Source organism: Plutella xylostella, chromosome 26 (assembly GCF_932276165.1).
Source record: "Plutella xylostella chromosome 26, ilPluXylo3.1, whole genome shotgun sequence".
In the NCBI taxonomy this organism is placed as follows: domain Eukaryota; kingdom Metazoa; phylum Arthropoda; class Insecta; order Lepidoptera; family Plutellidae; genus Plutella; species Plutella xylostella.
The window spans coordinates 1,933,779-1,957,651 of NC_064006.1; the positions used below are offsets into that span (position 1 = coordinate 1,933,779).

Genomic DNA, 23,873 nt, shown 5'->3' on the forward strand with positions numbered 1-23,873 from the left:
TTCCAGGTGTCTCCATACAAAATGACGATTTTTCACCAAAATCTGTTCTAAAGTGGCCCGGCTACCTCTGCTATCCTCTTTCAATGTTTTTGAAACTTCTGTCAGCCTTTTCTTATGCAACAACACACAAAATAAACTAGGTGAGATGCTGGTATCTGGACAACTTCCAGGTGCCCCCATAAAAAGTCACCATTTAGGCTGCTAACTTTATATTTCATTCTTTCTTCCCGTGGCCCCTGTTATCCTCTTTCAATGTTGATAAAACTTCTGTCAAACTTTTCTTATAAAACAACACACAAAATAAACTAGGTGAGATGCTGGCATCTGGACAACTTCCAGGTGCCCCCATACAAAGTCACCATTTAGGCTGCTAACTTTTTATTTCATTCTTTCGTCCCGTTACCCCTGTTATCCTCTTTCAATGTTGATGAAACTTCTGTCAGCCATTTCTTATAAAACAACACACAAAATAAACTAGGTGAGATGCTGGCATCGGGACAACTTCCAGGTGTCTCCATACAAATGGACCATTTTGGCTGCTGACTTTAATTTAAATAAGTTAGAATTATGGTAATTTTGACATTATTGGTTTGTATTAAATTTTAATTAGCATATAGTACTACTACTATACACAACGTAAGCCTTTGCATACGTTTTAATTGAATAAGAACAGGATGAGTGAAGTGACCATCTTAATTTGGTCGCATATTCATAGGCTGCTAACTTTAGGCTGCTAACTTCACGCAGGTGGCCTAGCTTTAAAACTTATTAGCGTAATTAAGGGATACTTTACTAATTTAGTTACACTTATTGCTGCTGAGGTCTATCATTCATATCGATTGCCAATCGATAGTATATTATCAAAGTTGGAAAAGAAAATTAAATTACCTTATGTTTTTTTACAATTCAACTTAAATGTGCTTTGGACATAGTAAACCCTAACGGGTTGATTAACATAATATAGACTACTTTTCATACGATAATCCCCACGGGAAATTAAATTCTACATTCATACTTAAAGGTAAATAAAATCATCCCAAACAATTCTTATCGTTTTTATTTACAGTGAGCATTTTAATAAATAAATTAAATAAATAATAAATTAAGTGATGGTTTGGTTTGACCGTCATTTCGCTTCGTTTGTGCTGGGTTCAGGCGTGGTTTCTACTGCTGGGTCTGTGCGGCGTACGCTAACTCATGGGCGTCTTCATACGACCTGAATAAAATAGAGTAGAGATTATTAATCAATTAGATTACTTTTTAAAACTTAAGAATATTTTAAAAGTTTAAGGTTTACCTACCAGAACTTTAAGCTACAAAGCTTGAAAGAGGAAGGCATGAGAAAGGCTGAAAACGATTCGAATGGAAGTTATCTGTCTGTCTTCTTTATTTATATTTCTCCTTGGTCTCCATCCAGGGTCCTCTCATACCTTAAGGTCTATAACAGCCTGGTAGGGTCTTCTGATATAATAATAATATAATATAATATGTGGGGACATCATAATCATCCACTGCTGGACATAGACATCTCCCAAGGAGCGCCACAATACTCGGCCCTCGGCCGTCCTCATCCAGCCACTACCGGCTACCCGCCTAAGGTCCAGTTTCTGATACCTTAAGATCTATAGGTATAATTACCTGGCCTGGTACGGTCCGTGCTCCCAGCCAGCGCTAGGGATACCCACCTCTAGTCTAGTAGGGTATTCTCATATTTTAAAGTATAATAACCTAGCCTGGTAGGGTCCGTGCAACCAGCCAGCGCTAGGGATACCCACCTCTAGCCTAGTAGGATCCTCAAACACCATAAAGTCTATATTTACCTGGCCTGGTAGGGCCCGTGCTCCCAGCCGGCGGAGTGGTGGTCCACATGATGCTCCACATGGTGCTGCGGGTAGTGGATCACCTCGTAGTTCACCACCTTCGGCTTCGTGAACTTGAAGATCACCATGGCGCCTGGGGGGAGGGAGGGCGTTAGTGATGTTGGTTGTTGTTGCAGTTCTATGGCACCCTAGGGATGCAGAGGGTCTCCACTAATGTTCGCCACTTCCGCCTATCTTCAGCTGTGCTTTTGGCCTCGCTCCAGCTAAGTGCAGCGGTGGTTGTATTTAATACCTAGTGCGAGATTTCATTTACAACTCAAAATTGACTGCTGCTTTAAGCAGTCAGATTCGTAATAGCTACTAGCTATATGTGACTTTGAATCATTCCTTTAACAAATCCCGATGTGATGACACGACTCTATCAATACAAATAATAAATGCAATTAAAATACAGCGTAATCAGCCTCTCCACAAATCATCTTTCAATTAACTTTTTAATTACTAATTGTATGCAAGAAGAAATGAATATTACCAGAGAGGACCAGTGAGATGAGGCCGAGGGTCAGCGCCTTCCAGGTCTTGAGGGCGATGAGAGCGAGCGCCAGAGGAACCAGGACTGCGGTCTTGAACTTCAGACCCAGCAGGAAGGGCAGGATGATCTTCTTTACGAAACCGTGCTCTGGAAAAACAATCGAGATATTAGGGAAAACTATGATAATGAATCCCTTAATTATGTAGGGATGTATGAGATATTTAAATCTCAAAAAGAGAAAATTGAGAAGTAGGGGAGATTAGATAATCTAATACTCACTGCTCTTAATCCTCAAAGGCTTAGGAAGCTTGATCTTCTTCCTTCGGCCCTCGAAGATCTCACTGTCTTCGTTGTCAGAGTCCAATGGCATGTCCAGCACGGAAGGCAGATCCGTCAGCAGGGATCTTGGCACATACCCGGAGACTGAACTCTTCGTGATCTCATCCGGAACATTCACTTTTAGCGAGTGAGTCTGGACAAACCTGTCCACTTTGTCAAACACATCGTACAAAGGATCCTTGGCCAGCCTTGGATCAACTGCCTCTTCATCTTCTAGCTCAGCAATCTTGACAATTGCGAGGTCATCCGTGATTTTGATCTCGTCATCGTTTTGCACTCTCGAAATCCACTCTAGGGCTCTAGGTTTCACGCACTCAACCGAGTATTGACTTAGGCATTCATTGTAAATGTTCTTGACTAGCTTCGAAGCTGGGTAGGACGCACTGGCACACGCTAGGGCGGCTAGAAACACCACTGTTTTAGACATGATTGCACTTCACTGTTGACGGCAGAGGCGACTTGCTGCCGTGAGTCCGATGGTCACAATGTATGCCAGGAGAGTTTGGGGCTTGGTTTATATACTAGCATTAATACGTGACTTGGTGTCGAATGCTCGGAGGCATTATCCTGATCGATACCAGGTGCCTGTAGTACATTTTAATTGTGTCAGTGAGAGGTGATAGTGTTGGAAAACTGTCGCTTTGTTGCATTAGTGAGGCGTGATTGACTGTTAATTAACAGATGATGTATGTAGGAATGTTTTTATTGCCTCCTACTACAGGACCAACAATTGGCCTAGTGATAGCCGTATCCTGCAGACCTACTGACCTATATTATTGTGATGACGTTAATATGAGTTTAGGAAAAGTGAAACTGAAAATTATGGAGTTAGTATTTGATATCAGTATTCCTGCAAATGCTAATATACTATGGTAATGTTAATAAAACATAACTTTTTAATAGAAAAACGGTTTGTATAAAATATAGCTACAATCTCCAATTATGTAGGTATATGAGCTTCAATATTGTATTGAATTTGTAGACAAAAATATGATTACGGTTACAATCGAACACCAGTAACACCCTCTGGGAGTTAACTCTGGGCATGTGAGAGCAGTAATGCACTTCAGATTATGAAGTTATTAATGCATGTCAATAGCTATTATATTTATCACGTTTGACTATGTAGATTTAAAACCCTCCCTTACCAGCTTTTCGACAGAGCTAATCAATAAATTATACATTTTTAACGGTGTACTGTAGCATTACACTCAAACTTCATCGTCATCAACTAACCATGAACTATACCTTTGCTGGACATTCAGTCCTAAGTCTCTACCAAGCAACTGGAACACCACAAGGCTCTGTCTTCAGCCCACCTCTTTTCAGTGTAATCGCGGAAGCTTCACATTTTAACAGGCCAAGATCTTTAAAAATTAAACCAATACAAAATATATGAATTTGTAAGAAGATGAGTGGGTATTATTACTGTTGTTTCATGTATAAGTAGAGAAAATTTCAGTCATATTCTATTGGTTAGACTCAAGAACTGATTTGAGCTCACCTAAGTATAATTAAGTTCCATCATGTTGTGTATGTATAAAATATTATTTTATTACATCACACTTAAATAATGACAAAAATAAATTGTAGTGTGAGGATTGTATCTAACTGACGGTGAAGCAGTTCGTACAGTATTTTTTCTACTTTTAATTTGCCTAACGATGCCAATATCATCATCAGAATACAATCGTTCGTTATTTTACAGCGATCAGAATCTGTCCCAAGGATTTCCAAAACATCGGTCCTCTGCCTTCCTGATTCATCCATAAGTTGTAGGTCGTCGTTTCAGCGTAGTGACTGATAAAAGTTTCCAATTTGCTTAGCAGTACATCGCCATGTTTGGCTCTCATTCATGAATTATATAAACGGTTCAGACACAATTTGACCAAACCATATAATATGTTGAAGGAGGGTAAATATTTGGATTAGTTCTACTTTGTATTGTCAGAGTGGACCCGAGTTAAAAATAGTTTTCTTTGATAAGCGAAAACAATTCAAGTTGGTAACTTACACTTACACAGGATTACTTAATTACTTACCTATATCGAATCGTTTATGTTAATGAAACCGCCCTAGGTTACTATTAAAAGGCATAACCGATTTTCATAGAATATATACCTACGTAGCTGATATACTGACAGTTACGATAAATTCCACTTCACAATCGATAAAAAATAACCAATCAAAAGCCACAGTTTATTCATAAAACTGTATGCACATTACAATGTTATAGAAACACTGACAAAAACAAGCTTTTCCTTCATAAATAAAGAAGATAAAGTTTAGCATAATTCTAATCACTCGTACAGTAAATATACCTAACACTACATATTTTTTCAATCAGTCAAACATAGCAACATTTAGGGTCCAACAATCAGCTGCCCATCGTCCCTACCGGTCTCGCACCAACATTTCAATCTATTCTAATTCAGTACAGGGCAGAAAGTGAAAGATGCCACTGGACGGATGTGCGCACGCGTGTCTTGAGTGCTAAAAGGACCATTGCAATGCGACCAGCGTGTCAGGATCAAGAGAAAAGGTCTGTAGGCGTAGGAGTTAGGACTGTCGCTTAGGAGCGTGTGGTATAACACGGTTGTGACCTAATCTGGACAATCTCCAATTTGTAAAAAAAAATTATTAAAATACTAGGGGCAATGAAAAAGTTCCAGTGAAATATGGAACGTCAGTGGCAGTTGGAACTTTTTATCTTGTTCTAGATGAGTGTGCTTGGACTCTTAAGTAAACTTAGTTTAATACCCAATTTAATTTAGCGCTTACTTGGTGCCAACTTTAATAAATCAAATTGAATTTAATAAAATATGGATACAGTCCAACTATAAAGTCGTGAAAACGGAAGTGGATCCTAACTAATTATTTAAGATCGTATTTAATCCATCTGTTACATTTATTAAAGGACAAATCCATTAAAAATCCTTAATCAATCGGTATTTTATTTTTAAAATGTATCTAAAAGTAAGTAAATAACTGATGATCATAAAAAGTCTTAGCAAAATCGCACTCTTTGATGTCAGGACTTTATAGTTTGACTGTAGTGTCAATGATATTGTTGAGTATGGAAACCTATTTTGTTATAAACATATTTTGTTTGAGGAACCTAAACTTAACCAAACGCATAAAATTATCTAAGTATCTATCGGAAATTCAGTAAGTATCTAGGTAATTTTGGCGTGTGTCAATATTATAGCCCTATGTTTTTTGGTCAAAGCCTTATTCTTATTTAAATCTATATCCGACCCAGATTTTTGCATCCATATCAAGCAACTTTAAAAATAACCTGAGATTATAATCTAGGTAGGTAGGTACTTACTTTTCTTTTTTCCACCCACTTGCACCAATTTGGGTTTGATCTTTTGCATATTGGAGCCTAGTGCAATTTAACCCACGATATATTTCGCCTCTGAAAAAGTATTCTGAAGATGATTTAATTTTATGTAGGGATTCTCATATCGTCTGTAAAATACTCTAGCTTGACAAAAAACTAACAAACGAGAGCTGTTATCAGTATGTTTATTATTACACACACGAGCAATGAAAAAGTTCCAGTGACAAAGCACCAAGTTACTCCTAAGCAGACTAGCTTAATGACGCTGTCTGCAATTATCTGCTTATCAGAATAATGAGATCGATTCGCTTTAGAATCTCTTTAGTGGCACTTCTTAGTTAAAATACTAATTTTAGAATGTCCTTCAGAATTACGCTTATTGACAACTAGAAATGTAAATATTTTGATTAAATTCTTAATTAAGAGTAAAAAAAAATGGTTCATTGGTGTTGATGTTTTTCAGTGCTTGTGAGTGTATTATTAAAGTGAAAGTTTATAGGGGAGCAATTGAAAACAGTGTTGGAGTACAAAATTTTATTGACAAAAATATCTACATACCGACATTTAAGAATGGCGAATTTATAATGTAAAATATGATATCTTCTTTATAATTTAAATCCCAATAAATTATTTATTATAACAAAACATTATATTTATAAAATACTAATGTCCTAGTGACTGGATTTTTAACATAACTAAGGAATAATTTAAGTACATAAATGCATTTTAAGGCTTACTTCAAGAAATCCATTTGGAATTTTCACCATCATCAAAGACCCTATTTCAAATACAAATGTATTACATCGAAGTAAGCCCTTTATTCTTATCATTTAAATAAATAGTTACTTATAAATAAATATTAAATTACTATAATTTTCACTAATAACACTACATTTTGGACGCAGCTGTACGATGTACGTAAGTATCCACTTCTAAATTATTATACTCAAGTGTTAATTGTTAAATATGCTAAGCATAAATAAATAAATAATTAAGGTCTAAATCTTAAAAGTATCGTAAAGAACTAGAATGTTTTACAAAACTGCTTAGGTATTTAACTAAATTTTGAAACCGAATTTTTCATAAAATTTTCGACCATTGTAAATCTTATTTCATAAACTTAAATATTTTTCTTACACCAATTCCATACCCTATGATTACTGTAAAGTTGATGACCTTACGTATTCTTTATTAATTGTGTGGACGTGACTGTAAAGTATACAATATTATAAGTAAAAAAACTTAATTATGTTTGTGACCTTTTGTAGGTATTTCTTTTTCTATATCCATGTTTATATCATCATCATTATCATCATCATTAGCCTATAACAGTCCACTGCTGGACGTAGGCGTCTCCCAAAGCACGCCACTGGATGCGATCTTTAGCTTTCCGCATCCAATCAATGTTTATATCATAATAATAATAAATAATGTTTTTGAGGAAAACCTTACAGTCGACGGAATAAACATAGCAAAACAAATATAATATTAAAATTTGTGACTTCTAAAAAACCCTCCTACATTTTACTTCTTTTTCTTCTTCCCAAAGTCCATGTTGCAGTGCGGGTACAATGCGAGGCAGTCGTTTTGATCTTGTCCATCTCTCGCGGCTTGCACGTAGCGGTAGTAGAGGATGGCTATTTTACTCTCAGCCGGAGGCACCAGCTCGTTGGAGTCTCTGTTGGAAGAAACAGAAGTATATTGAGTAAAATAAACAAAAATACTGTTAAAACAAAAATAGGGAGTGTTGCGCGCGCGCGTTAGTAAGATATGAATTATCATCGCAACATATTTTTCTAGTCAAGAGCATCGCTGAATCCGAACTGGGTTTTTTACATTCAGTCTATGCCAGCTTTATAAAGATACAGTTCTTATAACAGTGCATCAGACTACAATAGAAATACCGAAGCTAAGGAAAAATAAATCGGGAGTTTATCCTAAACAACTTTCCACGACTTTGTAAAAATACAATTTTTCAATAGTCTTATCACAAAAACTATTAAGTACTAAAACGAGCGGATCAGTTACTCCAATTTATCATACAACACAATTTTTGCTACATCTCGTATAAACTCACTTGCTAAGCTCGTTTGACAGCACGTTGCTATAGGGCGTGTCTGAAAAGGGCTCATATTCATGGTAATTAATAACAATACCACTTTTACAACACCCTGTATAATCTCACTTGCTAAGCTCATTAGACAGCAGGTTGCTATAGGGCGCGTGCGAGAAGGGCTCCCTGTACAGCGAGCACACGGCGCGCTCCCGGCAGCCCACGTCCGCGGCGCCCAGCGGGGCCAGGATCCCGTCGACACGGGCCAAGAGGGGCCCGTAGGACTACTGCTCGATATGAGACTTAGCTAAAGCTTACCTGAATCCGATCTGGCATAAATTGTATGGATCTGACAGATGTTTGACAGGCGAGCGACGCTGCTTATGGATTATTTATTGCTAGTGTCTCGGTAGTGGTACGAGTACGTTAGCAGGAGGGTCCCGTAGAACTACTACTCGACATAAGACCTAGCAAATGCATCCCTTAATCCATTCCAGGTTAAAAACCGCTTGCATCATTATACACCTAGCTCTATTCATTATACAGCTAGCTCTATAAACACTCACTTGCTAAGCTCGTTAGACAGCAGGTTGCTGTAGGGCGCGTGCGAGAAGGGCTCCCTGTACAGCGAGCACACGGCGCGCTCCCGGCAGCCCACGTCCGCGGCGCCCAGCGGGGCCAGGATCCCGTCGACACGGTCCAAGAGGGGCCCGTAGGACTAGTGCTCGATATGAGACTTAGCTAACGCATCCCTAATTCCAGTTTACATCCAGTTTATGCCAGTTTTAGACAGCAGATCCCAGGATTTAATGAAAATTATGGCGCTTTATATACACACCTATTTTTTAAAGAGAGCTTTTAATATTTAACACACTAAACTCGCTAACTAAGCTCAATCCGTTGAACTACTACTCGTAATTTGCTTTTATCAAACGCACCCCTGAATCCGTTCCAGGTTAAAAACCGCTTGCATCATTATACACCTAGCTCTATTCATTATACAGCTAGCTCTATAAACACTCACTTGCTAAGCTCGTTAGACAGCAGGTTGCTGTAGGGCGCGTGCGAGAAGGGCTCCCTGTACAGCGAGCACACGGCGCGCTCCCGGCAGCCCACGTCCGCGGCGCCCAGCGGGGCCAGGATCCCGTCGACACGGTCCAAGAGGGGGCTGTAGAACTTGTCTGCCGCTATTGTGTCCTGGAATTAGGAGAAAGAAAGCATTTGAAAAAAAAATTGAAAGTAGAATTTCTTGTCACTTTGAATAGCAATTAGGTACGAATTATGAATAGTCATCATCGGAGTGCATTTTAACTTATTCAAAAACGGCGATACGGCACGCGACACGGGTTATTACTCTAAGTTCGCGAACTATCACGTGAGTGCAAATTTGCAGCGTAAAGTGGGTGACGCTTGTGAGTCACATCAGACTACCCCTTCGGGGATTACATTCGTGAGCATAATATTTATGTAAAACTCCCGTACCGGGTCCTGCTTAGCCAGTATCTCCTTCTGCGTCCTAATCAGTTCTGCCTCGGTCTGGATGCGGTTGGTCTCGTGCAGCTTGGCGGCGGACACCCGGATCACCTCGTCCCGCACCGGCGATGCTAGAGTCCGCTTCTCATGCCAGAGATGCGGGTCCGAATCCCGGCTCTGACATGTACCAATTTGGCGCTCTTACGGTGAACAAAAACGGCGATGCGGCTCGCGACCTATACAGCAAAAACCGCAATACGGCTCGCAACCTATACCTACAGCAAAAACAGTGCTACGGCTCGCGACCTATACAGCAAGGACACGGATCGCGATCTATCACGTGCGTATCTCGTTTGCGAGTCACTTTTACCCCTTCGGGGATTACCGGGTCCTGCTTGGCCAGTATCTCCTTCTGCGTCCTAATCAGTTCCGCCTCCGTCTGGATGCGGTTGGTCTCGTGCAGCTTGGCGGCGGAGACCCGCAGCACCTCGTCGCACCCGCTTCGGATACAGAGATGCGGGTTCGAATCCCGGCGCTGACATGTACTAATACACCATCGCTCTTACGGTGAAGGAAAACATTGTGAGGAAAAACGGCGATTCGGCTAGAGACCTATACAGCAAAAACGGTGATACGGCTCGCGAAGTATCGCATGAGTATCTAGCTTGAGTAGTCAGAGATAACTCTGACTACCCCTTCGGGGATCACAGTCGTAAGCATATGTATGTAAGGAAAAGAACTAAAGCTTCCGTACCGGATCCTGCTTGGCCAATATCTCTTTCTGCGTCCTAATCAGTTCAGCCTCGGTCTGGATGCGGTTGGTCTCGTGCAGCTTGGCGGCGGAGACCCGTAGCACCTCGTCGCGGACGGGTGACGGCGGCGCGCGCGCTGCTAGCGCTGCTGCTCGGATCTGGAAGATGAAGTGTGGGGCTTAAAGACAGAATAAAGGAATAAGGGAGTCTATTTCTACAAAGTGAATAAGTGTATAGAGCTGAGAGCTGATATAAATCCTGTCTCTGTGGATTGTGCGGTAGCTGTAAAGGACAGTACCCACATCGTTATTAGAGTGGACATGAACTGAATTGGCTGAAAGTATGCCGCTGAAACGGATGACAGTCGTGTAATGGAAGGGATTGATATCCTAGGTAAATTTACATACGAACTGGCTAGGATTAAGACAAACCATAGTGTTTTCATTTAAGGAACTAAACCAATCAAGCAGAGTCAGGAAAATATTCAGTTAATTAAGTATACCTAAAGTTGCAGTGAAGAGGCCAAACTTACCAATGCTTCCTTTTCTGGGTCGTTCGGCTGCACTGGTTTATTTCTACTGTACGGATTCTTTGCTTGAGGACCCGAAGGCCTGTAAATGAACATAATAATGTATGATAGGTACAGGATAAATATAATATGTACCAGGATTAGCACATAATGTAACCTTTTTAACAGAGCTTTAGGGAAAAGCACGGAGACAAAGAAGTAATTTATATCGATTTTATCTATAAATTCAGCCAATTTTATTATAAGTACAAAAAATATGTATAAATTATAGCTCACCTTCCATTATTATAAATTGGTCTACCACCACCGTTGGGTTGAACAACGCTCGCCTGGTTGCTCGAAGAGCTCGCTATTTCACCGACATTCATTGATGTACCTAAAGAAAATACAATTTTCATTAATATTTCCTATATTCGGACGCCCAAAACTTGTTTTGTGTAGTATTGTGATTCTTTTTCTACATTAAGGGCCCGTACAGGGTGACGTGCCCCGCCAAATTTGGGTTTTCAATGCTCTTCACACAGCACACGCAGTGACACGCACACATGTAAGTTTGCACAGTGGGTCATAAACTTTTACTCGCCAACTTTATTGACAATTATTTTCAAGTAGTGATTTGAGGGTAAGTATAATTTTTAATTACACTGGTAAGCACCAGGAAAGAGTAGAAATTAATAGGGGTGCCACTTTTCTCCATACTCGGAACCCGATTAGCTTTCTAAACAAATGTAGTAGGTATTTACTTACTTGTAGAAAGGTAACTACAGGTATTAAAGTGTAGATACTAAGGGTATACTAAGCCGAAAGGCGATGACTCAACTCAAGGGGTCATTCTAAACAGCTTTTGTTCAAAGAGTTTTGCAAATTCGTGAAAAAAAATATTCGTTTTCCATGGTAAAAAGTCACGTGTCATCAAAGTTTCTATGAAAAAGTTTTTTTTTTGTTAATTTTTAAAACTCGTAGAACAAAAGTTCAGAATGACCCCCTTTCTCACTTGTTTTTACCCGACTGCCGAAGGAGGAGGGTAATATTTTTCGATTGTATGTTTGTAAGTATATTTTTTGGTAGCAGAATAATATTTTTTCTTATTTTTTAGGGTTTTGTACCTCAAAAGGAAAAAAGCAACCGTTATAAGATCTCTTTGTTGTCCCTCTGTCTGACTGACTGTCTGTCACCGCCCTTTTTCTCAGAAACGGGTAAAGATATCAAGCTGATATTTCGCATAGATATGGGGAGTACCCCAAAAAAATATTGGGGTACTCCCTCTCCCATACAAGTAAATTGGGGCTGATATTTTTTCCGGTTATTTTGATGGTGTAGGTAGGGTATCGTTGAATTGGTCTTTTAATATAATAGATATAAAAAAGGTTAAAATATAATTATTTTGCTTTTACCCTTAAATTTGGGGACCACACCATAGACAAATCCTAATTAAAAAATGATTTCAATAGATGGCGTGTTTTTATGTTGGGTAACTCAGAATAAGAAGTGATGATATCTCAGAATAATAATGGTTAATGGTACTATTCCGCTGAGCACCGAAACCGGTGGGACACAAGTGAAAAGTGGCGGTTCCCCTCATCTCGCATAATCTTTATTGACCAAAACTCATTTCGCATAACTCGTATGGTCTAAACTTTTTTGGCCGAACCATCACTTTGCCAAGAATGATGTGGCATAAGGCTCGTTTCGTCTAAAACTCTTTAGGCACAATCTTTAAACACCTAAGTTTCGTTTGCTCAAATGTATGTTTGTCTATACCTATGTATAATCTTGTTTCTCCTAATGTTATCTTAATAAATAATATATTAAGTATGTAGTAAATGTACAAATTGTGGTATTTTTTCTCATACATCCCGAAAATCACGATATTGAATGATTAAAAAATCGAAAGTTAACGAGCAATACAACATACCTACATTTATAATACACATACAATAATTATTACAAACCCCATGAGATCGAAACCTAAAGATGTGCGACGGTGCGGTGCGACGACGAGCAAAGCGAGGAGGAGCGTGTTAGGTGCACATGTTCATCAAAACCGAAGCGGAGCGCAGCGAAGCGGAGCGGAGCGTTTTCCAAACAGCGGAAACAATATAAGGCACCAGTTTGCGCTATAGAGAGACGCTCCGTGAAAGTTAAAGCCAAACAAATATTATTACTTTGTATAAACCTATTATTAGGCTATTCAAGATTTGGCCATACCATTATTAGGCTAATCAAGATAATGCGAAATAACTTTTTAATAATCGAGATTTATGCCATACGATTTTCGGCGAAACAAGACTTTAACCAAACGTTACTATGCAATACGAGATTAGGCAAATAAATCTTGGGCCAAAAAAGGTAGAACCGAAAAGTGGTCATGAAAATGCACTAGGGTAGACCCTGCTCCTAGAACAGGGCATGAGTTTGTGATTTGTGTGCGAGGATGGAAACTTTGAATATTTTCTTGATTTTTTTATTATTGATGCAATAACATATAGTATTTTTTTCTGAGTTACCAACCGAAGTCACCCCGTGACAGGGTGACTAGATAGGTACTTCTGCAAATTACGCCATCTATCGTTGGTTTTTTTAGTAACTACTGTCTATAAAAGAAATTCCGTCATTATCAATTTTACGTTACGAATGAATTTAGTAAACCCAGTAAACCTAACTAATCCAGAGGAAACCTAAAATATCTTTCTGTCTCTCTGAAAAACATACTTAATAGCCCAAACTCGATGCTTTTAGCTATTAACATCTTTGAAATAAAATTCAGTCACCACCTTGTTACTGCCCTCATCAGATCCTCACGAGACCATTCCTCAACCAGTACCATGAGACTTAGATCATTTAGATCATCATCATCACTTAGATCCATTCGCTATATTCCTGCTCCTCATCGGACCTTTACGAGACTGTAATGTCACGCCCACGAACATTGCCCACTATCTGATTTAATTTAATGTATTGAATATAGTGTAAGAATTATGCTTCCTCAATTTCAAATCAAATTATGTTGGTGTCATAAAAGTTGAAAAAGTGCAATGACAACCAATGTGCAGTGATTTTGTATCTGTACACGAAAAGATCGCGAGCTGTCAGTGCTGCCTAAACCGACGTGACCCTTCTTTGGAGGCCATCGGCCGACTGAGTCAAACGTCGCTTGTGTTTATGATTTTATAACACAGAAAGCCGCCATAGATATTTGTATGAAGATTTGAGGGAAAAAAATTGCTCAAGTTTGGGATTAATTTACACAAAATAGGTGTGTGTTCATTAAAAAACAAGGTATTTAGCGCCTAGTCCAAGCATTTATCTTTATAATTTGATAAGAATTATATGAAAATTCTTGATAATTACGACACAGTTGTTACAATACGGGAGTGTGATTTAGTGATTTTTCAGATTTAATTTACAGTTATCCATAAGCATTTACTTAAATTCGAATGATTCAGCACCTAGCTAGACTCTTCGGCTACCTGTGTGATTTTTTTCAAGGCTGTAGAGCATCATTTACTATATAATTCTATGACAATGCCAACCCTCGATTACCTATTGCAGACCCTTAAGGTGGGCTTGAATAAAAAAAAGTATTTTAATCTATTGCTGTCTGTAGCTATAGCAGGGAACATAAAATACTTTTCTAACGAGAAGAGTTATACTGTCAATGCAGGCAAGCAAAAGCATTTTCTATTTTATATTTGGGTAGAGATACCCTAAAACCTTTAATCTTTAGCCTTAGCTAAATCTTTCTTAGCATTAGTTTGACATTCTATCTTGCAAGTCAGTATAACAGTCCCGGATCTCTTGTAATCTTACAACACATTATAATAAGATAGTCATTACAAATCCTAACTTCCTAACTAATATTATAAATGCGAAAGTAACTGTCTGTCTGTTACTCTTTCATGCCAAAACTACTGAACAGATTTGAATGAAATTTGATATACGTACATATGGTCTAGACCCTGAGAAAGAACACATACTACTTTTTATCCCGGAACTCCCACGGGAAAACTTTTAAGGCGAAGCGAAGCTCGCGGGAACAGCTAGTAATTATATAAATGTTGATGCCGTAGACATACCTGGTGGCAGTCCCAGGCCCCACGCGTTGATATCGTTGACGTCGTTAACGTTAGGTTTGAAGTTGGCGATAGCATTGCGGTTTATATCGGAGCCGATATATCTGAAACAGTAAGTACTCATTTTGAGAACAATGTACTCAATGATATTAGAGCAATAATTTTATTTATAGCCGGCCGGATCAAATATTTGTTTGAAGACACCATAAATGCCAGGCCAAGCGTAATGATCATGCCAATAACACTCCAGACTTTTAGGAGCCTCAGATTCTGCTTTGCATAATAAAAACTGAAGGTCTAGCACGGGGTGCAAGAGGCGCACATAAAGACGTGGCAAAAGGTTTCCGTCTTCCGCTCTCAAAGCCGCGAGATGAGAGTGAGTGAGACGCAAAACTTTTGTCACTCTTTGCGTGCGCGCGTATTGCGCCCCTTGCGGCCTTCTGATAATGAAGATAGTACTCACTCGCTGCCAAGTCCAGGTCCGGACAACTCCCAGTCCTGGTTGTAGTGCTCGAAGGTGGGTCCGGAGTGGTGGGCCGGCTGGTGGACTTGCACGGAGTTGTGGTGGGACGGAGGGCCGTAGACCGGCGCTGGGTGCCCGTGGTGGGGTGGCTGGAAGAAAAGAAAAGTAAAATTTAGTTGGTTCAAAAATGGTATCATAAACTAAAATAAGGCTGTCTTCAAAAAAAATTCTTTGAATTTACAGGAAACGTGAAACATTATAATTTAAAAAGCTATAAAATCGCTTATTGCATAGTACATCTCTTAATAATTATTATTTTGACATTTCCGATGTAACTTAAATTGACGTTTAGGCTACTGGTTCAGGGCAAAGAATTTTTTTTTATCGCGGGTTAGGTTACACAAAACAAACTTGTACATAAGTACAGGCCTTACCTTGTGATGATGATGCGTAATAAGATGATGGTGATGATGGAACTTCGTCGTATGATAGTTCTGATGATACCACGAGCAGAGCTTGAAGATGTGACTGAGAGCAGGAAACAGGAACAGAAGCAACTTCAAGAAAATCTTCTTAGCAGTTGTCACACCGAATATGACGGGCAAAACGAATATTAGCTTCAAAGCTATGAGCTTCACGACTAATATGATTGCTATCGCTGCCATCACTAGCTTCTTTCGGATGTATTTTTCTGGAACGAGGTAAATTGGTTTGTTAGTATATTGACAATACTTAATACTGATGATGTTGACTAAAGGCCACGCGGAATCATGTTTAATTAAGCGGGAAAGTCTCGGGAAATTGGGTAAAGATAGTACTAATGTTTTTGATGATTGTGTGCAAATAAATCATAAGCTTTGTTTAAAAAAGCCAGAATTGCAATCAGCCAAGTTGACGAAATCCCTCAGTGCATATTTTATAGGTAATTTTGTCTCCCAGTAAGTAGGTAATACACAACTCAGTGTGTTCATAAATTATAATAAGTGATACCGATACATAAGTAAGTACTACAAATAAGGTAAGTAGGTATACAAACTAAAATAACAAAGTAGGTAGTGCAGATAAACAAAATCAACCAACTTACTTATCTTCTTGAAGAAAATCCTTCCTTCGCCGTTCTCCTGTACTTTCGGCTCTAGCTCTATGTGCACTAAAGCTCCGGTCTTTGTCAGTGCCCGCGGCGATATCTTCAGTGTGGACCCGTGGAAGAACGTCTCAGGTAATGTCAGCTTCATGTCGTGTGTCAGCATGAAGTTCACTCCTTTGTCGTACAGTACATCGGTCACCTCTTCCAGGGGCGTTTCTGGAATTGTAAATTTCATTTGTTTTAGTTCAGTTTCTCCGTTTTAAATTAACTGAAAGTTAAGTCTGAATTAGTTATCTAAAATAGCTTTTTCAAAAAGTGTCAGGATAATTTGTTAGAAAAAATTACATAAATTCTTTAAAAGCTGATATTATTACATTGACGTCGGTGGACTAGATAACTAATATCTTAGGTGTGTTCTAAACTTTCTATAGGTATATGATTATATGCAACGTAATGTACTAATGCCACATATATAAGCGAAAGTTTATTACGCAAATTGAAAAGCAAAAGTTATACCAATTAATCAACTATTGATATCACGACGCGAACATAATCATAAAATCAACTTCCCATTTCTATGACCCGTTTCTCATAAAGCATTTTAACATAAACGCACCCAGTAAAAGTTTCTATACACAGTTTTTGTTTTCCGAAGAAATCGAACTCTTCCCATATCGATTATCGGAGTCTGTCATTATCATTTAATAGTTACATGACATTGAAAACATCTTTCGATTTCCTTCAAGAAAGCATGTTTTCTACTTTTAACAACAGAATCTCTTTATTTTGTTCTTGTTGTAATGCTTGTTCGTTTCCTATGGTTTCACCGTGATGCGAACAAAAGCTTCCACGTTCCAGATTATTTTATTGATCGTCTACTACGTCTTTTTTATTGTTATTACGCGTGTTTTCTATTACGAAATCACGTTTTCGCCATGTTTGATCTACTGATATTGTTTACCAGGAGCCTGTAATTTTTAAGTACAACCACTGTCTAAATATTAGCAGAAGTATTTTGTTACACGATGTCTCATTTATCGTTATTAAGCATACTCGCGACTAAAAATATGTTAAGAGTTTGTTGTGGGGAGGTCGGCTGTATCAACATCATCATAATCAACTTTACATCAAGTGAGTTACTCACAACATAACATTATGCCATCTACATAGTACGATGATGTACGATATTCAACATGATAAAAAAGAAATTACTTAACACGAAACTACATACCAATACTTTCTCGTCAGCGCATTTTGCTCGTAAAATATTGTGAGAGAAGAATTTTGGAGATAGACTTAAATTATAAACAAGAAAATTACTGTTCATAAAATTCATTTAAAAAAAACATTTTATTATTTTGCTGTAAGATTAATGTCTGTTTTATCAGTAGTAGCAAAAAAAAAGATGCATATTATTGCAATCAAGATAAATTAAACTTTCGCTGTTAAAAAATATGTAAGGTGCTTGTATAATTGTATTGTATTATAATAAAATTATTCCTCATAATCATTGCAGACAAGAATTTTAAAATAAACGAAGTTAGACTACAAAGTATAACAAAACAATAGTTTTATGTACTGAGAACAAAATAGCTTTTTCCAACCACAACAACCCAAGGTCGGTTAAACTTAAAGTACTATTGTCTAAAGACCGTGAAATAATAATAGTTGTTTTGTTTTATCTGCTGCTAGGCCCCTCTAGTCCAGAAAACATTTATTTAACCACAACTTCAGCCGATTTAGTTCAGATTCAGCTAGGTCTATCTCTATAGTCATTCATTATATGTATTATCCAATTAATTGTACAAGTAAGTATATTATCAAATATACTTTTCAACTTACTCATTATCGATTATACATGTGCATAAAACATACCTTTTCACTTTACTATCCACTTAAAATATCGTTTGCTTTATCTTCGATTGAGTATACAGTTTTAAAATTCGACATGAATAGACGGGTCAGTTCAAACCGAAGGTATTATATTCATTGTGAATAACTAACAAACAATACTCGTTCAACACTATGAAGCTATTAACACTAAAGAAAGTCGGATACAATGACCAATGTTGAGGATCCTCTAATGTTCTATTCTGCCTTTGCTGTTAAGATCACCTTGCACTGGTTCACCTATGCTCGGTAGTTCACTTTTGTGACGGATGTGACTGGAGTGCTAAGCTTTGCCTCATTCAGCATAGGTACCTACTTATATATGTGTATATGCAAATTTCACACTTTCAGCATACAAAGTTTCTCGACCGTTTGGACTCGTGTGGTGGCAAGGCGTTTCTTTGAATGGTTTCTAGGTCTAGAGATGCAGATGGGGTATTGTATAATATATGTCACATTAAAGTTATGGTTACATCTTAAGCTTGTTAGATATGTTGTGAAAATTATGAAGTACTACCCGCGCAAAGTTTCTAGACACCTGGCCCAAAAATCTAAAGCTCCCCCGCTTCCCCGCGCGAGGCCCCGCTCTCGTCCTTTTGTAGCGTTAGCATAAGTCCGTCGCAATTTTATCGAAGAATTATCAGACTATTAACAATAAATATTTTTTATCGCATACTTTTTTGTTACTACTTTAACAAGTAGGTATCAACTTGAATACTTATATAAACAAATATTTATACATTTTATTAAAATATAACAAAAGTCAGGTAAGTATGTTTTTCGGGTTCCCCTCATCTCGCCTAATCTTTATTGCCCTAAACTCGTTTCGCATAACTCGTAAGGTCTAAACTTTTTTGGTAGAATAATCACTTCGCCAAGACTTATGTGGCATAAGACTCGTTTCATCTAAAACTCTTTTGGCACAAACTTGAAACACCTAAGTCTCGTTTGCTCCAATTGTTCGTATTGGTATAATCTTGTTTCTCCTAATATTATCTTAATAAATACTATATTTAAGTATGTTGTATGTGTATTTTCGGTGAAACGAGACTTTGACCAAACGTTACTATGCAATATGAGATTAGGCAAATAAATCTTAGGCCAAAAAAGGTAGAACCATGTTTTTCACATGTGGGTTTTTAGATAACCAGAATAATTTCAAATATCGGAGCGCTGGTTCTACCTTTTTTGGCCTAAGATCTATCCGCCAATCCTATATTGCATTATTGCATAGTAACGTTTGGTCAAAGTCTCATTTCGCCGAAAATCGTATGGCATAAATCTCTTTTTGTAACAACTTATTTCGCATAATCTTGTTTAGCCTAATAATGGTATGGCCAAATCTTGAATAGCCTTAGGGTGCTTTTCCACCAGAGATGTGCTATGCTACGATGCTATGGATGCGTTTGATATCCACCAATCATATTAATTGGTGCACATAGCTTAGCACTGGTGGAAACGGATTCAACTAAGATATGTTTTTTGTATGGAATGATGCGTGCTATGGATGTGTGCTATGGATGCGTGCTATGGATATGTGCTATGGACCATCGCGAGTGGTGTAGCTATGTATGTGCAGAGCAGACCTACAGTATGCCCGCGTTTTTCACTGAAAGTAGACATGCCATCGTGGAAGCAAATGCGCATCTTTCTCGCACAGCTACTTTGCGGCGGCGCATCTTCGTAGCGCATCTTCCTCGCACAGCTACCTAGCGTAGTATTGGTGGAAACGGTCACATATTTTCGTAGCGTAGATATCACATCTTCGCAGCATAGCTGCATAGCACATCTCTGGTGGAAAAGCACCCTTATAATGCTGTGGCATATTATCGCTATGTGGGAAACGCTCCGCTCCGCTTCGCTGCACTCCGCTTTGCTTTTGACGAAAATGTGCACCTAACACGCTCCTCCTCGCTATGCTCGTCGTCGCACCTATCTTTAGGTTTCGATCCCATTGGGTTTAATGGCGTTTGTAATAATTATAATGGTAATTCACTTTCGATATTTTGATCATTCAATATTGTGATTTTCACATTGTTTCTTCTCCACTTCTTCTTAATAACTCGACTGCGATGCAAACTCAAGTAGTAGTTAAAAGTACTAAACACATAAATAGCTGCGACGGCAGCGGTCTCGATGTCCATGTTTGCGAGTAGTGTCTGCCGATATTGAACTCAGACTGACCGATCAACAGACGTGTGGTCGCTTGTAGAGATTTGTCTGCAGATGAATTCGCGTACGTCTGCAGATGCATCCGCAGACAAAGTAGTGGAGCCATTATGAATACGTTCTCGCAACAATTTTCTTTATAAAATTATTTACTGCGCAGTATGGCGAGGTTTATTATTTTTCTAGCCTAGCTTAATAAAATTATAAAAATACTGATAGCAAATAGGAAGAAAAGAAATATTTTTTGGTATAATATCGATATTACTTTTTTTGCACTCAGTACTAAAGACAAATGTCATTTAACCCAGGTGTCTAGTTATCTCGCCCGCCTTGTATTGTAACATTTTTATCTAGACGTCAAAAATTTTATTTATGGAAAAATATCAACAATCAATATTAATAATGCTTACTGAAAATTGCTTTTGCCTATTTCATCTCCAAAAATGCTTTACAGCTCAAAATAATAAAAGGTTTTAAACGCTATATAACAATATCTTTGATTTCATCAGTTGGGACAAACCGACACAGTAATAAATAATGCTAGCGTGTCACAAGCCATCCCAAAGTGAATTAAAATGTACAATACACGTCTGCGTAGGAATTTCACGCATGACTTAGCATGTGGGCCAATAAGAGACGCATTTGATATTCATTCCTATACTCTAGCATATCCTGACTATTCTATATTACTTTTAACAATTAGGTGTCGTTAATTTGAGGCTATAATTAAACTTTTCAAGTGATCTCTTATTCGGAATTAGTTCGGTTAGAAGTTTTGTGACTTTATTAATTGGTACAGTGGTTGTCATTTCGGCTGAACTTTAAGTTTATCTCGGTTTCACAGTATTTAGCGGACAGTATATAACCGATTTTAATGCGGACAGTATTTAGCTTTGTTTTTGTATGCAATATACCATCTTATTGTTTATCAAATATTGCCATTAATTTAGTAATAGAATTCGTTTTAGTGACTTTAATCTTGATTATATAAATATAATAATATGTTTTTAAAATAAAATAATTCAAACGTTTCTTACCAGACTCTTCTTCGTAATCGTCAATAGTGTTTTCTTCGTCCAGATCTCTCCCGTTGAATTCTTCCTTCTCGTCATCCGTAGAACCAGTGAGGTAGATAACATTGGCTTCTTTAGTATACTTCCCAACGTCAACTTTGTTCTTTTTGAAACACACACCGTTCGCCACTTTAAGGTCACCATTGTAATTTAAACTTTCGTCCAAATATGAGAAAACGTTCTTTTGAAGACAACTCACTGTCGGTTTCACTGAGCACTGATTCAGAATGTTGTCCCATAACGAGTTGCCGGTCACAAACGTCCCATTGCGATACACATCACTGAAGTAAGATCTACTTTTTTCTACTAACTTGTTAATATTACTACTATCTACACTATCCGTATCAGTCTCACCGCTTTTGACTATTGTAACTAAATTAAGACTCAGGAGTATAACTAGAAGAACTTTGAATATCTCTAAGAGGTCGCGTTTTATTCTCGATTTCTTCTCGAATTTTCTTCCTATGCATTTGAGGCGTTTTGTGCCAGCCGTTTCAGCTTCTAACTGCTCCATTGTTGATGTACTACTGATTGTTGATGGGTTCCGTAGTGTCTCACACGTTGTCATAGCGCGTAGAAATACCCAACCAGTTTGCGCATAGCATTTTCATCTTCTTTAGACTCGAAATTCTGATTTGTAAACTGGAAAGTTGGTCAAGCATCAGTGACCTCTCGTGAGTGTGACATCTTGTGAGACTCGTAGAAAGTCAATATTGATCTGTTTCACATCTGCATCGGCATCTGGAATTGAAAGAAAAAACTAGTTTAGTCATCATCATAATATTAAGAAAAAGCTATGTAAGGATGAATTGTTTATTTTTAAGTGTCTTTTATTTATACTTTCTACTTCTCGGAGTGCTAGACTTCCTACATTTTTGGATTTAGGCCCTCCTTATATATCCCCCCTATTATAAGCATGCAGCCCAGCAGATGGTGTGTGAAAAATGTATGGTAAAAGTTATTAGTATTGGAAAGTAAAATCAATAGATTTTTCTCAATACGGTTGTTTACAATTACAAAATTTATTTAAATTCAACATCTCACAGCATCTCAGTTGCTTTATTTTGTAATAGCCAAGGAAAGTTTTTCATCTGGTTGTATATTCCAAAGACGTGGTAGAAAGTAAGAAATTGCTTCCGCACGTTGTGATGTAAATAATAAAAAGGTAAATTGAATAATTCAATTATTCTTCTTGCGTGTCAATGTCCGCGAAGGCCGACTTTAATTATTTTTCGTACCAAAAATACAGGTGAAAATTATCGCTATACGACGACGTGTCAAGTCATTTGTTTTTATGTATTTTATGGACGTGTCGTCATATGAATCGCATTGTAAGTATCGGACCAAACGGATTGTCGTAAATGTGTGGAGAAACAGCATCGGCATTGCCGATGTAGTGCACGCACTTGTGTGAATTTCTATACAAAGAATACTGAATGCGATGCGTCCGTTGCGTCCGATGCCTAAAGGTGGACGCTTACCTTTACGGGCTGTTTGTAAACTCTCCAATCTTATGGGTGTGTTGTGTATGTGTGTTTCCGTGAGTGATAAGTTCTGTTATGATTTAATTAACAATACATAGCTGTGATTCAACAGCCGTGAAAAGCTTAAATTGAGTGAATAAGAATTTGAACATTTAAATTCGAATTTATGAATTACTGTACAGTTTGAACCGGGATTCTGAAAGTAATTGATTGCATGTAATTTAATTAATAGAAACAGAAAATAAAATTCAAAACGAAATCAGGCAGAAGGAAGAGAGAGATTTTAGATCACCACATTTGTTCATTGTACATCCCAAGAAATCCAACTATTACATGGTACGAAACCTTCAATTGATAACTTATGATCTATGTATTTCAAACTTCAATAATAACCGTGTTGTGTAGTTTTTTTTAAGTAGAAATCGGTAAACTAAATTGCTGTTGCGAAAAGCTTAGCTCCGATACCAATTCACTAGTCTTTTTATTTTAAAATTTTCACGGATTTGTAGCGAGATATTTCGATAGGATGACTTGACGAATGCTTTTTATGGACAAGGCAATGTGTGTTTTGTGATCTATGAAATAAAGGTCTAGTTCGCTTACTTGTCTGCGCACGCGCTACCGGTGACAGGTATTTTAAAACTATTTTAAAACGCGTTTGATGACAAGAGGATCTGACATCGAGAATGACGTTTACAATGAACTATGAAAAAATTACGAAAATGGAGGTGGATAGGTCACGTTCTCAAGCGTACTGAAGACCTCTGCCTAAGGAATCACTGACATGGCA

At 37.9% G+C, this 23,873-nt stretch overlaps 2 protein-coding genes across 4 annotated transcripts in view; both read right to left on the reverse strand.

The window, feature by feature from the left end:
- Positions 1–1,039: 1,039 nt before the first annotated feature.
- On the reverse strand, positions 1,040–3,194 carry LOC105393054. Its single transcript, XM_011564765.3, has 4 exons — positions 2,632–3,194; positions 2,353–2,499; positions 1,821–1,953; positions 1,040–1,216 (listed from the first exon to the last, which is right to left on the reverse strand). Exons 1-4 carry the CDS (start codon positions 3,116–3,118, stop codon positions 1,165–1,167), a joined length of 819 nt encoding a protein of 272 aa, XP_011563067.2. The 5' UTR covers positions 3,119–3,194; the 3' UTR covers positions 1,040–1,164.
- Positions 3,195–7,351: 4,157 nt separating this feature from the next.
- Positions 7,352–23,873, reverse strand: part of LOC105393056 — a 31,786-nt gene continuing 15,264 nt past the window's right edge. The window contains exons 2-12 of one of the 3 annotated variants that reach the window (XM_048630655.1): positions 21,564–22,340; positions 16,465–16,683; positions 15,815–16,071; positions 15,381–15,529; positions 14,921–15,021; positions 11,121–11,220; positions 10,848–10,926; positions 10,420–10,473; positions 9,949–10,050; positions 9,115–9,287; positions 7,352–7,715 (exon numbers count right to left, since the gene is read on the reverse strand). In XM_048630655.1, coding sequence (XP_048486612.1) covers positions 7,562–7,715; positions 9,115–9,287; positions 9,949–10,050; positions 10,420–10,473; positions 10,848–10,926; positions 11,121–11,220; positions 14,921–15,021; positions 15,381–15,529; positions 15,815–16,071; positions 16,465–16,683; positions 21,564–22,167 — 1,992 coding nt within the window. In that variant the 5' untranslated portion in view covers positions 22,168–22,340 and the 3' untranslated portion in view covers positions 7,352–7,561. Of the gene's footprint in view, positions 7,716–9,114; positions 9,288–9,948; positions 10,051–10,317; positions 10,474–10,847; positions 10,927–11,120; positions 11,221–14,920; positions 15,022–15,380; positions 15,530–15,814; positions 16,072–16,464; positions 16,684–21,563; positions 22,341–23,686; positions 23,709–23,873 lie in introns of those variants that run through there. The other 2 variants (XM_048630656.1, XM_048630654.1) reach the window with 2 other exon arrangements.

Coding starts and splice junctions, on each gene's coding strand:
- LOC105393054 (XM_011564765.3), bottom strand. CDS start 3,118: ATGTCTAAAACAGTGGTGTTTCTAGCCGCCCTAGCGTGTGCCAGTGCG. Junction 1,954..2,352: donor CATCTCACTGGTCCTCTCTG/GTAATATTCATT, acceptor CCCTCCCCCCAG/GCGCCATGGTGATCTTCAAG. Junction 1,217..1,820: donor CACGGGCCCTACCAGGCCAG/GTAAATATAGAC, acceptor TATTTTATTCAG/GTCGTATGAAGACGCCCATG.